Below are 21,765 nucleotides of genomic sequence, written 5' to 3'. Positions count from 1 at the left end.
ACATGATCACGACTTCTTCAAATAACGATCTTCATCATGCGTACCATTTTAATGACGATCTCTTTGATAATTTCTCCTATGCAATTCCAAAACGACATAAATTCGAAAAAATTGAAGAATTCGAAACAATAGAAGGACAGGACCAACGTTTAAATTACATATTGAAATGTGCAATAGTTTATTACGCCGAATGTCAATTCACTATAAATTTATACATAGTACGCTTAAAAAATTGATTTGATTTTTATTGATTTTATGCCGTTTTCTTTTCCTTTTTTTCGGTTTACTCAAATTACTGTAAAGTAGAGCTGTTTCTCTATTGCAGCAGCTCCTTCAATTTCTTACAGATCAGAATAAAAACATTGTCCTTAACTTGTCTCTGAATTCGCGTTCGTTATTACTGGTTCGCGATGGTGGCCGTTTCTAATTCAGGCGAATGGCCTCCGCGTCGCACACCACCCAGTGGTATTTATGCGGTCGAGATTCCTTTAAAAGGTACGCAGGGCATTTTCGAGGATAAACGCGGCACTCGAGGAAGACGGGTTCGCCAAGCGAGGAGAAGTCGTTGCCTTTCGCTCACATATATTTTTAGCGTCGCGGTTGGTCAACATTTTCTCTTTCCCAGAGTGACGTCTCTCCCTTTTCATGGGCCTCGTATTTTCCTTCTGGACCATGCTGTCTCCGCGTTCTTTTGCTCCCGTTCTGAGCCACCGACGCAGCTGCCATCGCGAAATCGCGCGTTTTAATTGCGTGGATCGTCTGTTGCTATTTCAAGGTGAAACACTCCGCTCTCGCAACCGACCACTTTGTTATTCTAACGTTAGATCGCTTTGAAGATTACCTTTACGCTTGCCGTTTAATGCCTTCGACGATCTGCGTCATCGCGTTGCTTATTGAAATTTCGAGCAATTAAATGTTTGATGCCACATGGTGCGGCGAGGAATTGAAATGCCCGCTACGTCACAGTATTTGTGTACACACGGTTTTGCACAAATGAGTCGTACAATACTATCCATAAGTATTTAGACATCTCGTACAATTTCATCGAAGGTATCGACCTTCGGTATCGACTTTTGTCGTATTTTTCCAGTTACGATCAAAGAACCAAGAAGAATTTTACTCTTTTTGCTTGCTGATGTGTTATTAATAAGCATTGCCATTTTAATAAGAATCAATTTTTTAAAAGAGAATGCAATTGCTGTTTGCAGTCGAAGCTTATGATTACGATCATAAAGAAAACCGGATTGGTAGGAAGGTGGGACTGATTAAATCACATAAAAGTTTCTCCTAGAATATATATATTTTTTTTGTTCCTGTGCTTGTGAAAGATCTATAGCCCGTCAATATAAACCTAAAAAAATGGCGTTCAATTTATTCGAGAACCTTTGCTGCGATGCTATTTGCCAACGGCGGTGGCTTATGATTAACGAACTCCTCGACCCGGCGCCACGAGGGAAATGTGCGGCATATATGAAGTACGAAGGAAAATATTTTCCTCGGGCAGTTTATTTCTAGCGCGTGAATACTTTCACGTAGGGTTTGCAAAAATATTGACCAACGACATTTGTTTATCAAATTAGCTGTACTTTGTAGTCATGCGCGTAACACGTGTTTAGATTCTGCAGAAAACCTCTCATAAATAATTCTAAAGGTAGAGATCTGATTAAAAAAGCCAGGTTATGTTTCTCAATAAGATACATATTTTGCATGATACTATAATTTAATATGATGTTAGATATCGTTATGCATAGATATTATAATATTTACAAGATTTAGTAGACAAGTATAATACTTAGTAGAATAATGTTTTTTATCTTCTAGATCTTTGTATTCTTTATTTCCTATACTGCCTCATCAAAGTATTTGGATATTTATCATAGAATAGCTGTCGTATCCATGTTCCATCTGTTATATAAAACATTTCGGTTATCATCGTAATGAGGCACGTTCGAAAGATTTCAACGCATCTTAAAATAGGAAAAAAGTTAGATAGGAAATTTCAACTAACTGTAAAGATAACAGTATGGGTCTGTTCCTAATCTTTCTTTGACCAAAACCATCTTCATAGTAATCTTCCATCCACCTACTCATAGTATACAGCGTCGTAGAAAGCTTTCACAAGAGTATAAACTCTAATTCACAACGCATTACCATCATAATATGCTTGTTGCGAGAACCATCCAATTTCGTCAAGAAGCAACCGTAACGTATTCATCGTCGATCCATCGACGATCTCTCACGGATAAACGCTGTGTATCATACACGAACGTACTGAAGAATTAAGATCGCGTTAAGAGACGCTCGCGGCCTGAAAGGTGTACCTACCGATTTCATTTGCAATCTCGTTAGCATTAAGTCGAACGCACTCGTAATTATTAGGCGTCGTGTAACGAGCCCGTGCGGTCAACCGACGTGGAAAACAAGTGCGAGCTCATGGCTTATTAAAATTCATGTTCAATTTGCCGGGTCCGTAAGATTGTGCAATGGGCTGTCGTGCAAGTATCCGAGCAAGGGTCCGCGATTATCCTTCCGCGCGATCTCCAGCTCAGGCCTTTCGCTTTCCAGCGTGCCAGCTGTCACCTTTTCATCGAGTTTTCTAAATATCTTCGATTATTCAGATCGAGCATAGATTTTACTTTGAGATTTTCAGAAGAATTTTAAACGTAATTTCGTTATGTAACCTTCGTTTTTTCTTTTTTTTTTAAGTTGTTCTTAGATCGTGAAGTTTAAAAAGATATGAGTTTTTTTATTGGGCAAATTTGAATTTGATATAATTTTCTGGAGACTTATGGATGCAAGTTGATTCTGAAGTGGCAAGATCGTATATATTTGGAATTTTTAGGCGAGGCTTATGTTGCTGCACTTTTATCGCTTGGCTTAGGCAATCAAATGAGAACCACGTTTTCTATGCAGCGGAGCCATTGACATTTTAAGAATACAAATGGTGTACTGTGCATTCAGCGGAGGATGTTTCTTAATAAGTGGAATATGCTGATGGGTAAATTCAAGAGTAGTAAAGGTCGTGGTATCGTCGGAATTTCAATCCTTTCTGTGGAAGAAACCTAAAAATATTTGAGCCAATTTCGTCCTGATGTTTATAAAATATGATTAAAAAATTATTTTTAACATCACAATCCATAAGGAACATCACCCTACAAAAGATATGCTTTTTAAACACCCTTATAAGAAAAACACTCTGGGAAAGTTATGATAATTTTTTAAAGTACCATAAAGGAGTCGATCCGAAAACGATTTACATCAACGCAAAGCTGAATCAACCCTCTGGTTCGCGCGTTAAATAGAACGTGTTCTCACGGATCCGAACGATAGTCGTAATTGTTCACAGATGCGCAGGACACGAGCGACTCTCTGTCTTGGACCCGACAAAAAGACCTCTTGGTACACCACCGCGACGAATTCTCCTTAATTCGATGTATTTTTAGCGGTGACGGTGGTAAAAGGCGCGTGATCTCTCTGGAATTCTGCTAGGGCTTTGCACCATTATCTTTTATGCTTGAGAGGAAGTGATCATTTCTCTTGCTCGATGAATCAGGACCTCGATAAGTCGGGAAATTCCAAGTTACAATTACGGTTGTAATTCGATTGCTTAAAACGCGAAACAGTTGAGTTACAGGTGTGTCCCATTGCACGTGCATGCGGTTATGCTAATGTTATTGTATTTCATAACGTACGAAGTAAACAAGAATTACAGTAAAATTCCAAACACAATCAAATATAGCAGAACGCACAGAATACTCCGTGCGTAATATTAATCAGTAATCCATGGAACGTAAAAAGAACAAAGGCGAACGCAGCTGATGTTCGTCCTAACAGAGGAACAATTGGTCGACGAGTCAGCGAACTTTATTAGAACTGTGTAGTTCCTTGGTGTTGTTGTCGAAAAATCGTTGTCAGACGGTTCGTCCTAGTGTCTGTGGCAAAATTCTGACTGCGTGAATCACCCATATAGGTGCACTGCGAGGCGCAGAAGAAACACGAGATTCTTCATCCGCGCGTAGAAAGAGGGATGCGACAAGAGTACACGCGTCGACGAAAAATTCTTTCCTTCTGGCAGTGGTCCACACAGAGGCGTTCCACTGATGTCATACATTTTTACGTGACTCGTAGGCGTGTCTCAGACTTCCATAAAGAACGAGAGCGTTAGATCATCGTGTCTCGTGAGTCGAAACGATCGAACCGATCGTCCCGTAACTCGGAAGAAATCAAGCAACGACGAAGTGGAACCACGGCGCGCGACATTCCTGTGGACGATCACGCAACATGTGGGCGATCCTGTTATCTGTCGATTATCGCGGTGGTCGCGATAGCAAGTACAGTCGATCGACCCACGATCGCGTCGTTGCGCGAACCACGTCGACCAGGATCTCCAACGGCGGGCTTTTGATATGTGGGACAGCGGTCAGGAGATCGTATCGTATGTTCGCGCGTGAGGCGTGAAGCCGGGAACCGCAAGCTCTCTTTGGTAAGATCGTAAGATTTCAGGATTGAACGACTTCCTATGAAGTGCAGATTTCAGGAACTGAAGTTTAATTTATTACGGGCAAATGTTGTAACTACGGATTCTTTTCTGTCTTCAACTCGTGGTTGAAGGTTTTGCGGAATTGGTTACATTGCCGATTAATTTATTGTATTTTGACAAAAATCATGTAAGCTATTTTATTCACGCCTTCTTAATAATATTACGTTTTAATTGGTTTTTGATAATTTGCTTTTTCTATTTGTTACGAGATTGAATGTAACTCGATAAGAAGGAAAAAGGAATTTGTTGCTGTAGACAATATTTATCGTTCTGATATTCCTATGCATTGTTTCGCTTACTTGAAACTGAACCTTGGAAGAAAGTCAGAATTTCTGGGGGAGCATTATCCCGGACGGTTGTTTTACGGTGCAAGGCGAAAGACTTTATGGGACGTTGGAATTCAATCACCTACGGTTTCAGCCATTATACCGCCTACCTGTCGCTCTTAAATTGACTCCTACTCTCTTGTGGAACGTTCCTTCGCTTCTACCATTTTGGACTTATTGATGATCATTGTCGTACCACGTGGTGTTCCAACGAGTTCCATGCTCCAATCCTAACACTGAATTTGATATGTTTCTCGGTTGAGTGACAGCCTTTCAAAGGAAGTCAAACAACTTCTTGGCAAAGGAAAACACAATTGTACGAGCTGTCGTGTCGTAAAAGACTAGAGAAGTTTGTAGGAAATTGAAATTCAATGGTCGGCATTTCCCAGCATTTTTTCTTCTGTACGAAGGGGAATAAAAAGAACTACGGAATACCTGAGCATTTTTATGCCTCGACATACTCTCGGGCATCTCGTATTCCACGTTGTCCAGAGACAAGCCACTTCATACCTACTTTATCAAAACGTTGGCTACTGAATTCCAATTCCCTTCAAGATCCTCTATTCTTCATCCCGTGACACTTTGAACAATCATACTTTCTTCCCTCTAAAAATATTAGATTAATCTCTACCCACGTAAGAAAAGTTATTTACTAAATAAACTGGATTAGGATCTCGCTTCACTCCATCCGTTTTAGACAATCATGCTTTATTCTCTCCAAAAATATATAATATTCGTTTCAACCTACGAAAGAAAAATTACCAAATAAAACAGATCTTAGAATTCTTCACTGTCCCAATCAACGCGAACTTTATTCCTCTGTTCGCGGTATTCCACCGAGATTCGCGCGTCGTGATTAATTTCTCGGGCAGCCCCCGATTCGCGTAAGCGCAACTCCAGCGAAACGTGTGCGCTGCGCCGTTAACCTTGCACATAGACACGTCCCCGAGACAAAGCGGTGCGCTTTATCACGTGGTTTCCACCGCGCGTAGACCATTATTTTTAGATAGAACGGACAAGACGCTTTTCAGGGTAAACGCTCCCGAACTCTGGCCATCGGTATGCCGGGGAGAAGCTCGAAGGCCTTCTGGAGGCCACGTGACTCGTTTTCGAATACCGTTAAAGCCGAGAAGTCAAAGGAAGGCTTGGTCTAGAGGGCTGGGTCAAGCTTAGCAGTCTAACGACGCATCCATGGCTAGTATACGCTGTTGTAAATAAATTTTTAACGCGGTCATCAGTGTCGACGACGTATTACGGACAGCTCGTAGTGTTCTTCGACAGGAATTTATATACACTATGCGTTCTGGCTATCCCGATAGCTGTTTGGTGCTAGAAACGTGTAAGAGACTTTATTTAGGGAGTTTGGTTGGGGTTTCGTGAGTGTTGGCGAGAATATATGGTTCGTATATGTATGGTGAACTTACTTGATGAAATTATATGCATTTCTATGATCGCAGATGAGGGGTCGTTGAACGGAGGGTTAATTTAACGCAAGATGCTTATTTTGTAAGATTGGAAACGGTAATTTCGTGTCTCTCGAGTATTCCAGATTCCATGTTAATCTAGTCGGTAATGATTCCTCCAGGTTACGAGAGATAATTCAGGTATCGCATGTCAGCCCTCGGGCTTGAAAATCGGGTAAAAGCTTAACTTTCCATGTAAAGCGGTGGTAATAGGAAGTAAGGAAACACAGGGATACTTGAATGGTAGTAATGGTTAACTCATTCTTAGTTTACTTTGTCTTAATTTTAAATAGATATAAATCTTAGACGTCCTACGTCTATATAATGTATGTCTCCCCTTTCTGTCTCTCCTCTCGAGAATTCTACTTCGCTTTATGCAAACGTCCGCGAAAATAAGCAGCTATAAACTCCCTTGTGCGTATCCCCAAGCTACGCAAAAGGGAGCTTCCGCGAACCCAATAAATACTAGGGATTTGCGCATGTGAAAACAACGTTAATCCGTGCGTCACGGTGGTAGTCGTTTACACACAAACGCGAAACGGGATACCGAGCAAACGGACAACTGACGAGGACGAGAGAAACGATATAGCGTGAATACACACTGCACTGTTTCGAACCAGAACAACTAGAAATATCGCATTTTGCACGTTTCAATATTTCGTGACCATCGATTGAGACGAATTATCGAAGAGGAAATAATCGAACCGTAACGATATATTCGATGCTCTTTTATCTAACATTGGATCGCTCTTCCGCGTCGAATTATCATCGTCAAACTGATCAGAGAGTTCGATTTATCATCGATCACGTATTCACAATATACTGTACCACGTGTAGTTTTGCTAGATATTTCATCGTGGAATAATTTAATCAGAAACGATAGGAAGAAAAAACGACGAGAAAGGGAATATAATTAAAGAATGAGAGAAAAATGAATGTATAGTGGCATGCTCTATCGACCGTGATGAACATGCCTCTCGTTAAACAACGATGACATGATTTTCAATTAAAAAAACACCGGGAATTTATGTTGAAGTAAATAAGAGAACGACAAAGCGTGAAATGTAATTTAACGCGATGTTATTGAAGCGTAAGAAGGAGGCACGTAATATCGTCCGGTACCCTACTATTTCTCTATTTTATGAAAACACCGCGAATACACGTGTACGTTTCTGCATGCGTGCACTCCTCGTTGATTCAGTGATTTCGGTAGTTTCACTTTTCAATTAACTTTGCGGCAATCGTTAGCGCACATGGCTAATCTGATTTCCATAGCATCTTTTACACGCTATACAAATTATATTAACCGTAACACATAAGACAATCAGAATATTCTTCGTATAACGCTTTAAATATGTACCAGATATTTAATACTAAATTTTTCACCATAAAAATGAAACTACAAGAAATTCGGAAAGGAATAGAAAAACAAATAAAATCGAAGCACAATTGTGAGATTCGCTAAATCCCAGCGATAATTCTTATTACAAAGACGATTTCAAACTGCAAGAATAATTATTAACGATGTCGAAAGAATACCTCGAGCGTTTTACCGTGCGATGTTGTTGCCGAAATGCGCAACAAAATTAATGAAACGGAGCGAGCGTGTGGCTCATGTAGCTCGTGAAGCGCTTTTAATGAATCGTACGATACGGTAATTAATGTAATTGGTGCACTGTACAGAGCGATTATTCGCCCGTTACAGTGGCGACCGTTGCTGGACCGTACGAATTACAGTTACACGACAATATACGCGAATAAAAATAACACGTTCGGAATAACGATACGTCGCCGCGAGCATTTCATTTTTGTTCGTTTGCTAAACACACGCGGAATTGTTTCTACGGTGAAGTTAACTCGCGAAATCGATCCGGAATTTTTCTCACGGCGGGTCGTTATTCAACGTCCGAAGCGAGCTAGCTGCCTTTTTCGCCGAGTGGCTACACTCTTACGTAAACGCTGCAACATTTAATTGCATTGTAGTCTTGATATGTTGGGGAACGTTGCTTGACTTTTCGCGGATCGCGATCCCTGACATTCGAAAGCTGGTGTCTGAAACCTATGAATTACCGGAGGGCGTGACTGCTTAACAAACAAGCTAGAATTAGAGAAAAAAGAAAATTGTGTTTGGATACGATTACTTTGAAGAGAAGTTGAAGGGTTGTGGTTTCATCAATTCAAACTTCCTGCGTGAACTCCCTGTTTTATACAGTTGCATGCAGGTTAATTTCTACGATAAGATTTAATCAATTCTCGATCATAGTATATCAACTGTACCAAAACAGGAAGTATTGAGAAATTAATTAGCGCAAAGCTTTCCTTAATGGTTTCCAAACTTCTCCTTTTCCACTTCTAATTTCCGGTCAAGAAATCGCCACGTTGATCAAGTGAACAAGAAAAAAACTAGGTACTGCGACTGGTAACCTTTTTACCAAATAACACGTGAATGTATTAGAGAGGAACGGCTGCCGAAGTCACGCGCGATCGAAACTGGAGCAGCAAAATGTCTACGGCCTGCACAGTTCGTTTCGCTAACTCTTTTAATAGATGCTCATTGGAAATGAATGAACTTGGCGTGAAAACGACGACGAGATTGTATTTGCACAAGGAGAAGCGCAATTAATACATTGAGCATTCTGAAAGGGTTCGTTCTAGACAGGGGTATGATTTATTTATGCTACGAGTGGAGACTGCGAATTACCGGGACTCGAAGCGCGGACATTAACTTCACCGGTTTGCGTTCCTTTCGATTTGCGCAACCAATAGCCGGTCAGTCGCGTGTCCCCGCGCCTTTTCCAGAGGGAAATGCGGAATTCTTGTCATTAGCAATTTTAGAACCTCGATTGCATCGTCGATTGAGAAATTACAACGAGAGACACCGCGGAGAGCTAATTGTTCTTTGATTGATCGATCGTGTATTTGGCACGAGTGACGAAACGATTTAGCGAGAAGAATCTTGGTACATTGTGATATTTTGAAACGTCTTGTCATTGCGAGGATACTTTCGAGAAGAGATTAACATTACCTTATTTAGGATTGATATTTACGAGTGAATTCTTGGAAATCGCTGAAAATCTAGCGGATAACTTTCAAGATATTAAAGTATGATTCTGTCGAAGAAAGTTGGAATTAGACACAATAGCATCTATGCTCTAGACAATTAGAAATTTCTCCATGGAAACTTATTATAATAGTAACGCTAATAACTACCGCTGTAACGCGTGTATGAATAAACAATCGATCGAAAAACGCCACGCGGTAATCACAAAGTTCAAACTCCAATTCCGTGTTCGATTTCTTCGATCTCTCTCTTACCCTGTAGGAACCAAAATAACAGAGAACGGTCTCAAGGGGTGCGGTTTCTATTGAAAGAAATCGACGAAAAGCAAACTCAATAGCATCGGGACCCACGAGACAATCGTAAGTTTCTCCATCGTGTAACCAATTGTTCCCGTTAATTAGCAGCGAGATACCCTTTATTACCTGAATTCCAAGGTGCACTGAAGCTCGAGTGATTATTCTATGAAACGGTGTACGTCCGATCTGATTAAGATACATTCGTTCGATGGGGTCCAGGTGCGTCGACAATCTTTGACCATTAACGTCAGTGAAACTCGAGTGACCCATACTCGAATCTGATTTTCGTAGATCGGTCCTTTCATGGGGGTGCACCGGTGGCGCGCCTTTGATGCTTCTATGGCTGGCCGTGTGGCCCATGGAAATTAAACGAAAGGGGAGAACGTCGATTAAGGTGACAAAAGGCTTTAATTCGCCCATATGTTCCGATACGCGAGTCAAAGGCGACACTCGTTGTCATAATTTGCGCTCAAGTTACTGAGATTAGTGTTCTAATTCTATCCTTATAGAAATATTATTCTCTATAATTCCTTTATAAAAATATCATTTTCTATACGCGCTATTACGCAATAATTATTTATGCGAACTCATATATTCCTGAATACAACAGAAGAAATATTTCTTTGTTTATACATACTTTAATTCAAAAAGAAAGTACACAAGAACTCTAGAAACTTTAAGAGATTGAAATTGCTCAATTAGAGAGTTTTCATGCGCTCTTTTACATGAATATAGCTTTCCCCCAGTAGAACCGTGAAAAATAATCATTTCAAAGCTAAAAATCCCTGTGGTATGAAACCGTATCTCGAGCGACAAACGTAAAAGGGTATAGCAAGTTGGCGGAGTACCGTAAATCTGTACAATTAAAGGAAGTTTGTAACATCGACAAGGAACATTGACCGACTACGGTAAGTTGGCGGATCGCGATCGTTCTCGCTCGGAGCGTGCAGGATTAACTAAGCAGCTGCAGACTTTCACACCGAAGAAAGAATACATTTTCCGAGCCGTTCGATAGCTAAGAGCAGCGCAACGGTTGACAGTGGGAACGACAGATGCTGGGTTCCATTTATGCGTGACGGTCTATGCGCTTTGTGGTCGCGTTCGTTCTGTCGTGAATGACAAACATTGCATGGGGTCGTTAAATTACGCGCGAGTATGCTGATCCATCGTCGTTCTGTTTTGCGTGCGCTTCTCACTAACGAAGTTTGCTCGCTTTTGCGGATGGAAAAGAAACCTGTTCTTTACAATGTCGGTGAGAAATGATTAGACTTTAATCTTGCATGTAGAAAGTTGGAAAGGTATTCGGTCGTTCGACGTGGCCGACTAAAGTGGATCGAAAATCTTCGGATCGAAAGCGTTCATGCTTTTTCCGGAGCGCCGTTGCGATCGACGTGTCGTGACTTACGAAACCTTCGCAAGTTTCACAAACGCGGACTGGATCCGTTAGCGCGTGATCAGAAATTGCTAGTGATCCTCTGCTAGTAGTAATCACGGGGAATTTTCATGATTTTCTGTAATGCCAAGTTTCTAAAGGTAACCTGATCCTTTCAGAAATTGACGATGACTAAATATTAATCTATTGATATGCATAGTCATCTCTCACATGGTTTAAGATATTATGGCTATTTCTTATTAATTTGACTCTTATTACTTCAAGAACTCATATTAAGCCTTAAGAACTTGTTGGAAAGTTTTCGTTAGCGATTATTCATAGTAATAAATGATAGTAAATAGTATACATAGGAACGCTGAGTGTGGAAAAATTAGTATGCCAATGGGTTCGATAGTTCGTATGAATTCAGTTTGAGTTTGTTTGCGAGCTCCATGATCTTTTCTGCGAAGCTATGGAAAGAACCACAGAACCACAACGACAGTATACCGTGCTGCGGTTTTCAAAGTCTTCTATGGAGTAGAGGCATGTCACGCACGGAGAATAAAGGTGCAAGGGCACACTGAGTGCGTGGGGAAATAGTCAAGAGTCAAATGTGCAACCACGAGAGCGTTCCCTGCTTGACTTCTCATATTTCTCGCTTGAAAATATCGTAAATTACGCGAACGCTTCTTGACGACGTTTTAAGTTCGACGCGCGCAATCTAACTTGTTAATTTCTATTAGGATTTATTAGAAAAAATTACGACAGAAGCGAACAGAATGATAAATAGTTAACATTTTTTCGATAAGTTGCGTGATTGTATCAAAGAAACGGTTCATGGACGATATTTTAAACGAGAATTACTCGTATTACAGTTGTAAACCAGCTAAATTATCGACAAATTGATACAAAATACCGCGAAGTATATCAAGTAACTAAACCGCAACGCTTTCTTGGATAGAATATATCTAGATCGTAAACGGTTGAGTGTCATTCAGATCGTAGAATCTTCTTAACGATCTATGTTCGCGCAACGATGCCGCGCCTGTTCTAATAAATGACTTGATGTAACGAATTGCCAGTACATAGCCCACCGATGAACCATTTGATTCAGATTTTATTCGCCTTGATCCCTATGCACATACTAGTTTTTGACCAAACAAAATCTTAATGTTTAAAATTTCAATTAAAAAATAGGAAAATCCTTCAGAGAGAAAAGGATGTCGAATTACAAAGAAAAACATTTTCAGATTTTTCTTTATGATTGGGAAGAAAATAACGAGATAACAAGTTTTCGAAGTTCTTGTATTTAAAATCAGAGTTTCAAGAGAATAGAGTAATCCGAGAAATCGAATAAAGAAATTTAACGAACAACAGCCTCCGATGTTTCTTCGATATTGGCAAGAAAGTAATGAGATAACGAGCGACGAAACTTCTTGTTCCATCCGACAAACTTCTTATCCGTGGAGCCAGCTTAAGAAACCTATAACTCGTGGAAAGGAACATCATTGACCTCGACCGGTAGAAATTTCACATCACTTTCACAGCCTCGACGCGGAAATTTATGTTCGATGTGAATCTTAATGAAGTCGCTTCGGCGATCCTCACGGAATTCTTCTTTGTGATTCCATATATCCCAAGGGCAAAGAAACGATCAACGAATCATAGTAAATGAACGACGCACGCGGAATACGTACTCTCACTTTCGACAATTTCCGTCCGCGCTAAAGCTACATAATTCAGTCGGCAAATAACGCGGCAATTTTCCACGCGTACGCGCTGCAAGTTGCAAAAACTCGTCAGCACGATTTCGCGATTCCTTCCTCGGATCCTTCGATCTAACCAACTGGTGGAACGACTACTTTCAACGATGCCGATCACCGTCGTCCCTAACGCGACCGGCCTCATAAAAATTCCCCGGATCGATGGAATTTCTTCGACCTACGACCTCGGGTAGGCTTCATATCCGGAGGCCATGAAATTTCACAATCATTAAGTGACTCTCTACATGTCACTTTTACTTATTCTATGCTGACACTTTCTGAAATTTAGTTGATTATTAATTTGTTTATGGAATGCGAGGAATTTTTAGAAGCCGGATAATTATTAGTCCATCTTAGCGTTTACAATTAGTAACATTCAATATAATTCAATATACCACATAATACAGTGGAAATTAATAACAAAAGGGAGGAGAATAAAGACACCCTGTTTCTATCATTTCATTCATAACCAGAATTTTGTTTCCCTATTGATATTACAAAAATGCACAAGAGCCGAAAATTTGTATAACCATTTGCAGTTTACGTATAAGCAAAAAGAAAAAAAAAAAAGATAGTAACTGATGACAGCTTCTCAACGTGGTTTAAAAATTGATAAGTACGTAAAACTAGAATTGAGAAATTGAGAACTTCTTAATTAAACTTGACAGCGATCGTTCAAACAAGTAGTTACATAAATGAGTATTTACATGATTTGAAATACGACAGTACAGTAATATGGCATATGTGGTGGATCGTTTCATCTTGCACGTTCGTAAATCTTAGAGCAATGACGGTACTTGGCGTGTGCACAGTGGCATCACGTGGAATTTTCAGCTACACGTTTCGGGAACGTGTCATAGAATTGCGATAGGAGAAAGTTATCGCGGCAGGTGATTTGTTACCGGGAAGACTGCATCGTTAGGCTCTGTCAGCCACGAGCTGAGAAACTTCCAGCTGTCCGCGGAGACGATAGAAACAATACACCATGGCGAATGTCGCGATCGCTTTCGTTTTTCCATTTGCAAGGAAGTCCAATGATCGACTACCGAGTGTTGTCTATTTCGAGGTGAATTAGAGAATCTTTGACGTCTCTGGGATTATAAGTGACTCCAGAGATCGTTGTTTCTTTATTTCGATACAAGTTGTATAGATATATTGATAGCGAGTTTATCTACTCGTAGCTGATTTATCAGTATTTGAGAAAGATATAAGAGGTTCGCAACGATTTAATCATCACTTCGATAGTCGCTATTATTATATTATCTGATCTCTAGAAATTTCTATTCTAAATCTATACTTTGATAGGTCTTTAAGGAGAGTGATAAAAAGAAAAATGCAGAATTTCATCGAGTCAAGTACACTAGGAATCGTAAAAAATTCAATGATTGGTGTCAGAAGATCGTTTCAATGCCAGAAGGAAATGTCTGTCATTGAAGCAACGAATAAATTGCTGTTTGGCCACGCTAGACGTTTCACTTCCGATCGATTCGAACGTAACCGAGCAAGTTCTGAAGAAAATTCCGCTAGTACTTTCTCGCTGCAGGTGCAAATAGTGAGTTCCTAGACTTGGTGGATACCTTGACCAGAAATCTACGCTTTCACGCTTGTTCGCACTCATAAACATTCACGGCGAATCACTCGTAAAACGAAAGGGTAAACCTCCTGGGATGCCTGGGCAAATGTGCTGAATAATTGAGTTTTCACGATACGCGTCTATTCATCGACTATTCCACAATCGCTGCCAAGACGTAATCATATACAATTATCTCCAAGGATGGAGAAAAATTTGAAAAGCTCACATTTCACCCAATGATCGAAGAATACCAGTCACACCCCGAGAGACATACCTTCGTTATCGCGCTTTACAGTCGTAAACATTTATGTTGAATCGCTCGTAAATGGAAAGAGTAAACCACGTAGAATATGAGTAAATCACGTTCGAATATGATGAATAATTAATCTGTCACGATACACCTATATTTATTATCAATCCTATAACCACTGGTGAGGCATATGAGTCTCTGCGTAGCCAAATTGATTGACTCCATTTTTAAATTACGGATTAGCACACCTGCTCATATGTACTATAAATTAAATGTTTTTCTCTGCTTTTATTTTCTAGCCACTTTACTATAGATCAACTATTCATGTTACATATTTCATAAAAGACTAAATAAGGTAAAATTTGATACGGTTTTCCAATAACTGTAACAAGTAAGTGTCCTAACATTTATGACTGGCAGTGTAAGTCTAACACGATCTGTTTCGTAAAAGACGAGAGAGTGAAGAGCTCACATTTGATACAACGCTTAAAAATACCAGTCGCACTCCAAGAAGCAAACACACGAAATTATGTACCCTCTGAATTAATTCTCCTGACAATCAGTCACACCTAAGAGAGGTGTCAACGAACCAAGCATACAGGCAGGCTGGGTTCCCGCCCCGCTGCATTGTCGACTCGAAATTCCGATCGCAGGCGGCTTTCGCGGGACCGGTAAGTGGCACTTTCTTGCATGAAATTCCACGATGGTCAACAACCTCGGTTGCAGTAGCGCCTTTGGTATATCGTGTGCCATGGAAGCTCGTTTTTCGTAATTCAACGGGCCGGTTCGGCTAGGAAAACCGTTCGCAACCGGACCTGAGACGACGCACATCTTCTCGACGCGACGCGGTCAACATGTCCGGTTCGTTCGTCGAGATTCTGAAAAGCTACGCGACTACCGGTAGAACAACTTCACCCGGCTGTACAAGAAAGTCCATAGACGCGGAAGCGCGTCGACACGCGTCGATGATAAACGGGCCATGTCGAGGACGCGACGATTAGAAGGGTTTGATAGCGCTCGAAAGTCGACAAGAGATTTGTGTACTCCTCGATGCATAACTCTTATGGAATGCAACTTTTCTTAGTAAAAATATATTTCGTTATTAATTGAGACTAATATTGAAAGTTTTGATTAAGTATGTTAGGATATGGTTCGTAGGCAAATGGTTTCGATTGTAAAAATCCAACCCGTAAAAGCCTTCTCTTACGCCACGTTATGTAAATAACCTACTTTTTAATCAGCGTTTTCTCAATCGTATTGTTTTTATAAATGTATGCATCGATGCGGTAATACTGAAATTACGGAAACCACTAGGTGTTTCGGTTATTGCACTTAACGTTCTATCGGATCGTTACATATCATTTATTAGCTATGTGGTAAGATAGATTGTATAGATTCTTCATAAATGTACACTTCATATTTCAATATGATACTTGTCTACGTGCCAATAAGTATTCGACTTAAATAATAGGAATTAATCACTCAAATTGTTTGAAAGTTCAAGATTTATCCTATTACAAATAAAGAAGAATCAAATGCAAATATCTAAAGAGCTATCTTCAAACGATATGCAATAATTACACAACGATATTAGATCTCGAGATAGGCGATCATAACTTGCAATTTCTCGATTGAAAACAAAAGGTGTATTCTTCTTGTGTAAAACATCAGACACCAGAACATTTCACGTAGATGCCGTTATAAAGCCATGCGTTTCCAATCGAATCTCATTACACATCACGAAACTAACATTCGAATTCGCAGAAATACTCAGCAATCTCATTAGAAAGTGTAATCCTGTTACACAGACATCGTCTTTATACTCTCATGAAGGATCGTCGTGTAAACCGCGAGCGTAGACCGCGTTAATTGACGATTTATCGTGTTAATCGTCGATACGTACCAATTAATGGGCGCACACGGTTCACTGTTCCAATCCGTGGTCTCTGTGCACGCGGCTGGTCACGTTTTTAGCTAATCTGCTTTCACGCTTCGGCAATTATGCACGACAAGAGGCGCCTTTCTACATTCCGCCATAATAACCAGCCGCGACCTGCTCGGTGTTCACCGAGATTTTCCTGTTGCGTCCACCGATCGAGCCTCGTTACGCAACAGCAACCGTAGATATTTGTCGCGTCACGATCCACCGATGACGATCGATGGATCGTAATTGCGGACAGCGCGCATCGAGGCGTTCCAAATACGCGTGCAGATGATGGACTATTGCCGTTTATTTATGTAACCGGTATGTTTGTTTAATGGAGAAAATTGTGAGGTATATATGGGGAGCAAGAACCGCGGCTAATGATAATATTCGATTATGCCCGTTACGGTGGGAGGAACAGTAAACATAACCGGGAAATGAGAAAGGTAATGCGTATCAATTGTGAAATCTTATGCACCCGTGTTACGTCTACGATGATTTCTTTCTTCGGACGTAATTATAGGGATGGTGGTAACTAATGGAACTCTTAATTAAACTCTGTGTCTTAAGATATGCTATACGATCTTTTCTAGTTACTATCTACCCCTGTTTTTATATCGGTAGAATCAATATAATGAGATCGTGAATGGAAGTAATAAAATGACATTATCGATGTAGCCGTATTTTCGAATCGTAGTCTGTGAAAATCTTTAATTAAAACTGTGCTGTTTATAGTTGCATTAAAACCGCACGAAAGTCCCGTCGTTTAATAGCAACTGCCATATTGGGAAAAATTTCTTTTAAATGTTGAATAAAATGAATAAAATTTCAAAAATCGTGTTAATAGATTCGTTCTGTTGCTCGTTGCGAAAACTCTCCGTTACGGTGATCGAGAGAATTCGAGCAGCGGGTTATCGTGTCTTCAGTAAATTAATTAAACGTTAGTATTCGCGAACGAACCGCGCAGACGCTTATAAATATGGAAATATAGCGAAATAAAGTATGTACGCGCATACTTTCGCGGCGTTCCTTGCGCCAGACTAACGCAGAATGATTTCTCTATCGGGGACACGATAGTATTCTTGATCGCGCATGTATTTCGTACGCTTTCATATTGTTAAATGCGGGCCACTCGGTTTCGTAAAGATGCGGGCAAATTTCTACCAGAATCCAAATCAGTAATCAACCTAAATTTCGAGATTTCCGTTTGGCAAGATCGTAGATTGGCCCACGAGGGAACACGCCCCGCATTCGGATGATTTTGTTGATTAAACGCGACGGTGAAACGTTGTCAGTCTCCCTTGGTAATATTTTACGCACCGTGCCAACCATTTATAATCGGTCGAGCGGTATACGAGAAGTTCAATATCCTAATTGAAACTTCGTCAAGCGTTCTGGTTCCGTAATAGTTAGTACAGTGGTATTGGCGTATTAATTTTGATTAATGGTTGCCTTGTGTCTAGATATCGAAGTTGCAATTTGTATAAGATAAACTGTTTTATAATTTATTCGTTGTTACAGATAAATTATTCTAATAATTATATATGAATCATTTCATATATTGTAATTACACTGCAGATATTTACGTATATATGACAAATGTAAATATACAAAAATATACAAAGATGAATAAATAAAACAAGTGATAGAAAGAGACACGGTATCTGAGAAAATCAGCGAATACATTTTCCGAATAGAAAGCAGCAATTTACGAACGATCGACGTGTCGTGCGAAAGGTCGACGCCGTACTGATTACGATATCGCAGTTTGTATCGGAAACTTTCTGTAGTGCCACCATACCATCGAACAGGTATAACTGAACTTAAGTATTATACTTCGATGAAACATACCATCCTATATAAATAATAACCATTAAATGAAATAAAATAATAATCACCTAAATTCTGCTAACAGACTAATGATACTTCTTTTCTAACAGCGAAGAATTCGAATAAAACTCGATATTGAAGTATTATATTATGAGACTTTAAATCGTTACATCAGATCGAAATACATAATATCCACTTACGGAAACTTCTAATCTTACGTAATTGACTCATAATTTCGATTATTCCGTGAACGTAATATTTCGCCACGTATTTGTAATTTTTGCAGATTTTTGCAAAATATTTTAATATTTTACGACTAATCTGACATGCGATCACTGAATATTTTTGCGAATACGTAACGAATTGTACGTACTTCTGTTGTATCGAATGTTCAATAACATACCAGCGATATCGATACGGTTGAAATGAGTAATTTTAGAGCGGCGTTTGTTAACGATGCTCGTTAGCTATGGACGAACTTCAACGATATTCTCGATATACTTCGTTAACGTGCACCGTTGCACGTGTCGCGATCCTCCGTTCTAAAAGCAGAGAGAACCATTTCCGACGGCTTAAGAAGGGATCCTGCCACGTGTCCAAGAGGAGAGGGTAGATACAGAAAACAGAGACGAGGTATTTCTTCCCCTAGCTTCGGGGTCCTGTACCAGTAATGCTTTCAGTCGACCGTGAAGCGCGAAACGTAGAAACTTTGATCCAAGTGTACTTCTGCCAACGAAAATGGAACAATTCGTCGCTCGAATTCAATTTTCTAAATATTTTGTATCTCCGGCGATCCCCCCAACTTTTGGAAACTTTCAGAAATTGCCTTGATCAACCCTGCAAACTCATGATTGAAGTTCGTTCGTTAATCCAAATCGCAATGCTCACGAACAAGTACAAAATATTCGTTCGTTTAGGAAATCAGGAAATTTATGGATTGTATTCGTTCGAAGAAGAATATTGGATCGTTAAGATCGCGAACCGAACGGTTGCACGAGCAATCTATCTTGTTCATAATTTGGACATATGATTCAACCCATGTACTGTGAAACGTGATGCATTTTCGACATGGCCACTCTACCGAAATTGTTCTTGTTCCAGAATGTTACCAATCCATGTCCAATGGGATTTCATGCTTCTACGGTCGCTGTTACATATTACTCGCGTAAGGAATAATGGTAGTTATTCCAGCGCGACGTATTGAAAATCGATCGCTGAAATCGAGTGTTTTGTTGAGCCTCATTTTATATTATTGTATTACGTCAAAATCAAAGTATGATAGATATCGTGTAAAACGTTTCATCATTCGAACAATGAAACTCATCGTAAATTTCTGAAACGTGAGAACCTGTAAATTTTTCTGTAAATTTTTCAAGTTCTAAATTAATGTTATCCATATAAATATTTGCTTGAAATATAATTTATATTCCTTGTGGAAGAATAGTTCATCATAGGTGGACACTGTGTAGGCTATAGATTATAAATGGAGTAGGTTTTGTGTAAACAGACTCCCATTCGCTCCATGCACAAATAGACAATGTCCTGTAGCGAAGAGCACGAACTCCCTTGCTCATCGCTGCGTTCCTTTCCCCATATGTCGATTTATGGTCCCGCCATTAGGCACGGTTCCCTACTGCACCGCGGGAGTTCCAGTTCGATTCGCTCAGAACAGGATATCGTTTCCACCGAAGAAGCAGGGTCTTTATTGTTCTCTTTTGTTACGGTCAGACCGATGAAATAGTTTCGTGTGTTTACACACAATATCGTATTCATGGCAAATCTGAACAAACACAGTTCTAGGGGAATCGCATTCGAGGAGAAACAATAAATCTAGAAATAGCGTGGAATCACATGGTCGTTTGCTTTATCTCTTTGTTTTATAGTAATGAATCTTCTCATAGTCATATGCTGATTCAATGTGTGTATATATATACACTGTGAATGGAGTAACTGAATTATTTAGTGTAATCCACGTATAATTTTGACACTTATAAATTCTTTTGCAGTAAACAATGGTGTATTTAATGAATTAATATCTCGATCATAACTGACGATTAGAATAACCATGGAGTATCACCGAATTATCATTTTCTGTTACAGAGACATCTTGACAAAGGAAGCGACCTTGCCGAGGCGGCGAGTGCGAGCGGACTTCGCGAACTCGCGAGATCCTTGAAGCATCATCTTCGAGGATTCGGTTCCCGTCTGGAGGACAGGCGCGAATACCTCGAAGACACGTCGAGATGTTGCCTGCTTCAAGATCGTGCGTACGAATGGGCCCAGGAGGCTCGTCTCGCTGGCGAACGGGGGGCCCAGCAGTTTCTGATGGCCAGACCACCCCTGCCTCCCGAGCATTTCACGGAAATGATGGCGCTCGCCGAGAAACTCGGTAACGAGATCCTCTTGGAACAATGCCGCATCGCCAGGAACAAGTGCGCGGAAGCGCTGGAAATGGCGAGGACGACTTCCGCACCTGGCAGTCCGGCCAGGAGGAGATCCTTCGCCGCCTCGGAGTCTGCTACCTCCTGGGAGGACAGTTTGACGAAGAGTATGTAGACCTCTTGCTCTTTACTATCTATTTACTTTATGCTCACAATGTTTGGTATTATATGCGTTAGAACACATAAAATATTATTCTTGTTAAACGCAAAAGGATATTTTTATTTAGATAATATAGAACGATCCATCATTCACGGTATAATTGTGTTTTAGACTTAAAATTGATAAAAATTAAGTGCGTGTGAACGTCCATTTATAAGTTGTATAACCTTGTCCGCGTTTAACGTTCGAAACACGATACGAAAACTATACCGAGATAAAGCAAAAAGAGTACAAGTTGAAAATATTCCAAGATTCATTCACTTACCCCGATCGTTCCTCGGAAGTGTCTCCACTGCAATGTGCTACGACTGTTCCAGGAACTTCGTGGGATGACAGCGACAGCAGCGCATCGTACGCTTGTCCCATGGAGAGCGTAGGATCGGCAGGAAGCGGCGGTCGACCGGTACTGGACAACATCGCGGAGCTTCGAGAGAGCGCCGAACAGCTGCTCGATTGCTCTCCTCCGCGAACGCCACCCCGAAGCCCTGCTCCACGAAGGCTGGTCAAGCCACCGGTGAACTCACACCTTCACAGAGCTGCCAGCATTGCTCCTGGAATGAAGGCCAAAAAGTACGTAATAAAAATTCTGTTTTATTTTTTTACTATTCTATTAGTCTCAATGTATATGCAAGTGTTGTGCAACTGGCATTGTTATTATCGCTAACCTGATTAAAATTCTCGTTAAAAGCTTTTCGCTAGGAATATAAAAGTTCCTCAATGTGTTCAAACTCCGCGTGAAAGATAGCGGATTTCTCGTTACGTTTTC

At 40.3% G+C, this 21,765-nt stretch overlaps 1 protein-coding gene across 4 annotated transcripts in view; it reads left to right on the top strand.

Moving 5' to 3' along the window:
- The window catches only part of LOC100651955, a 303,182-nt gene that overhangs the window by 276,470 nt on the left and 4,947 nt on the right, over positions 1-21,765 (top strand). For all 4 annotated transcript variants that reach the window (XM_048407710.1, XM_048407711.1, XM_048407709.1 and 1 more), the window contains exons 14-15: positions 20,499-20,946; positions 21,317-21,569. In XM_048407710.1, coding sequence (XP_048263667.1) covers positions 20,499-20,946; positions 21,317-21,569 — 701 coding nt within the window. The remainder of the gene's footprint in view (positions 1-20,498; positions 20,947-21,316; positions 21,570-21,765) is intronic.

This window comes from Bombus terrestris, chromosome 7 (genome assembly GCF_910591885.1).
Source record: "Bombus terrestris chromosome 7, iyBomTerr1.2, whole genome shotgun sequence".
Classification (NCBI taxonomy): Eukaryota; Metazoa; Arthropoda; class Insecta; order Hymenoptera; family Apidae; genus Bombus; species Bombus terrestris.
This window is presented reverse-complemented; position numbering and strand designations above follow the sequence as displayed.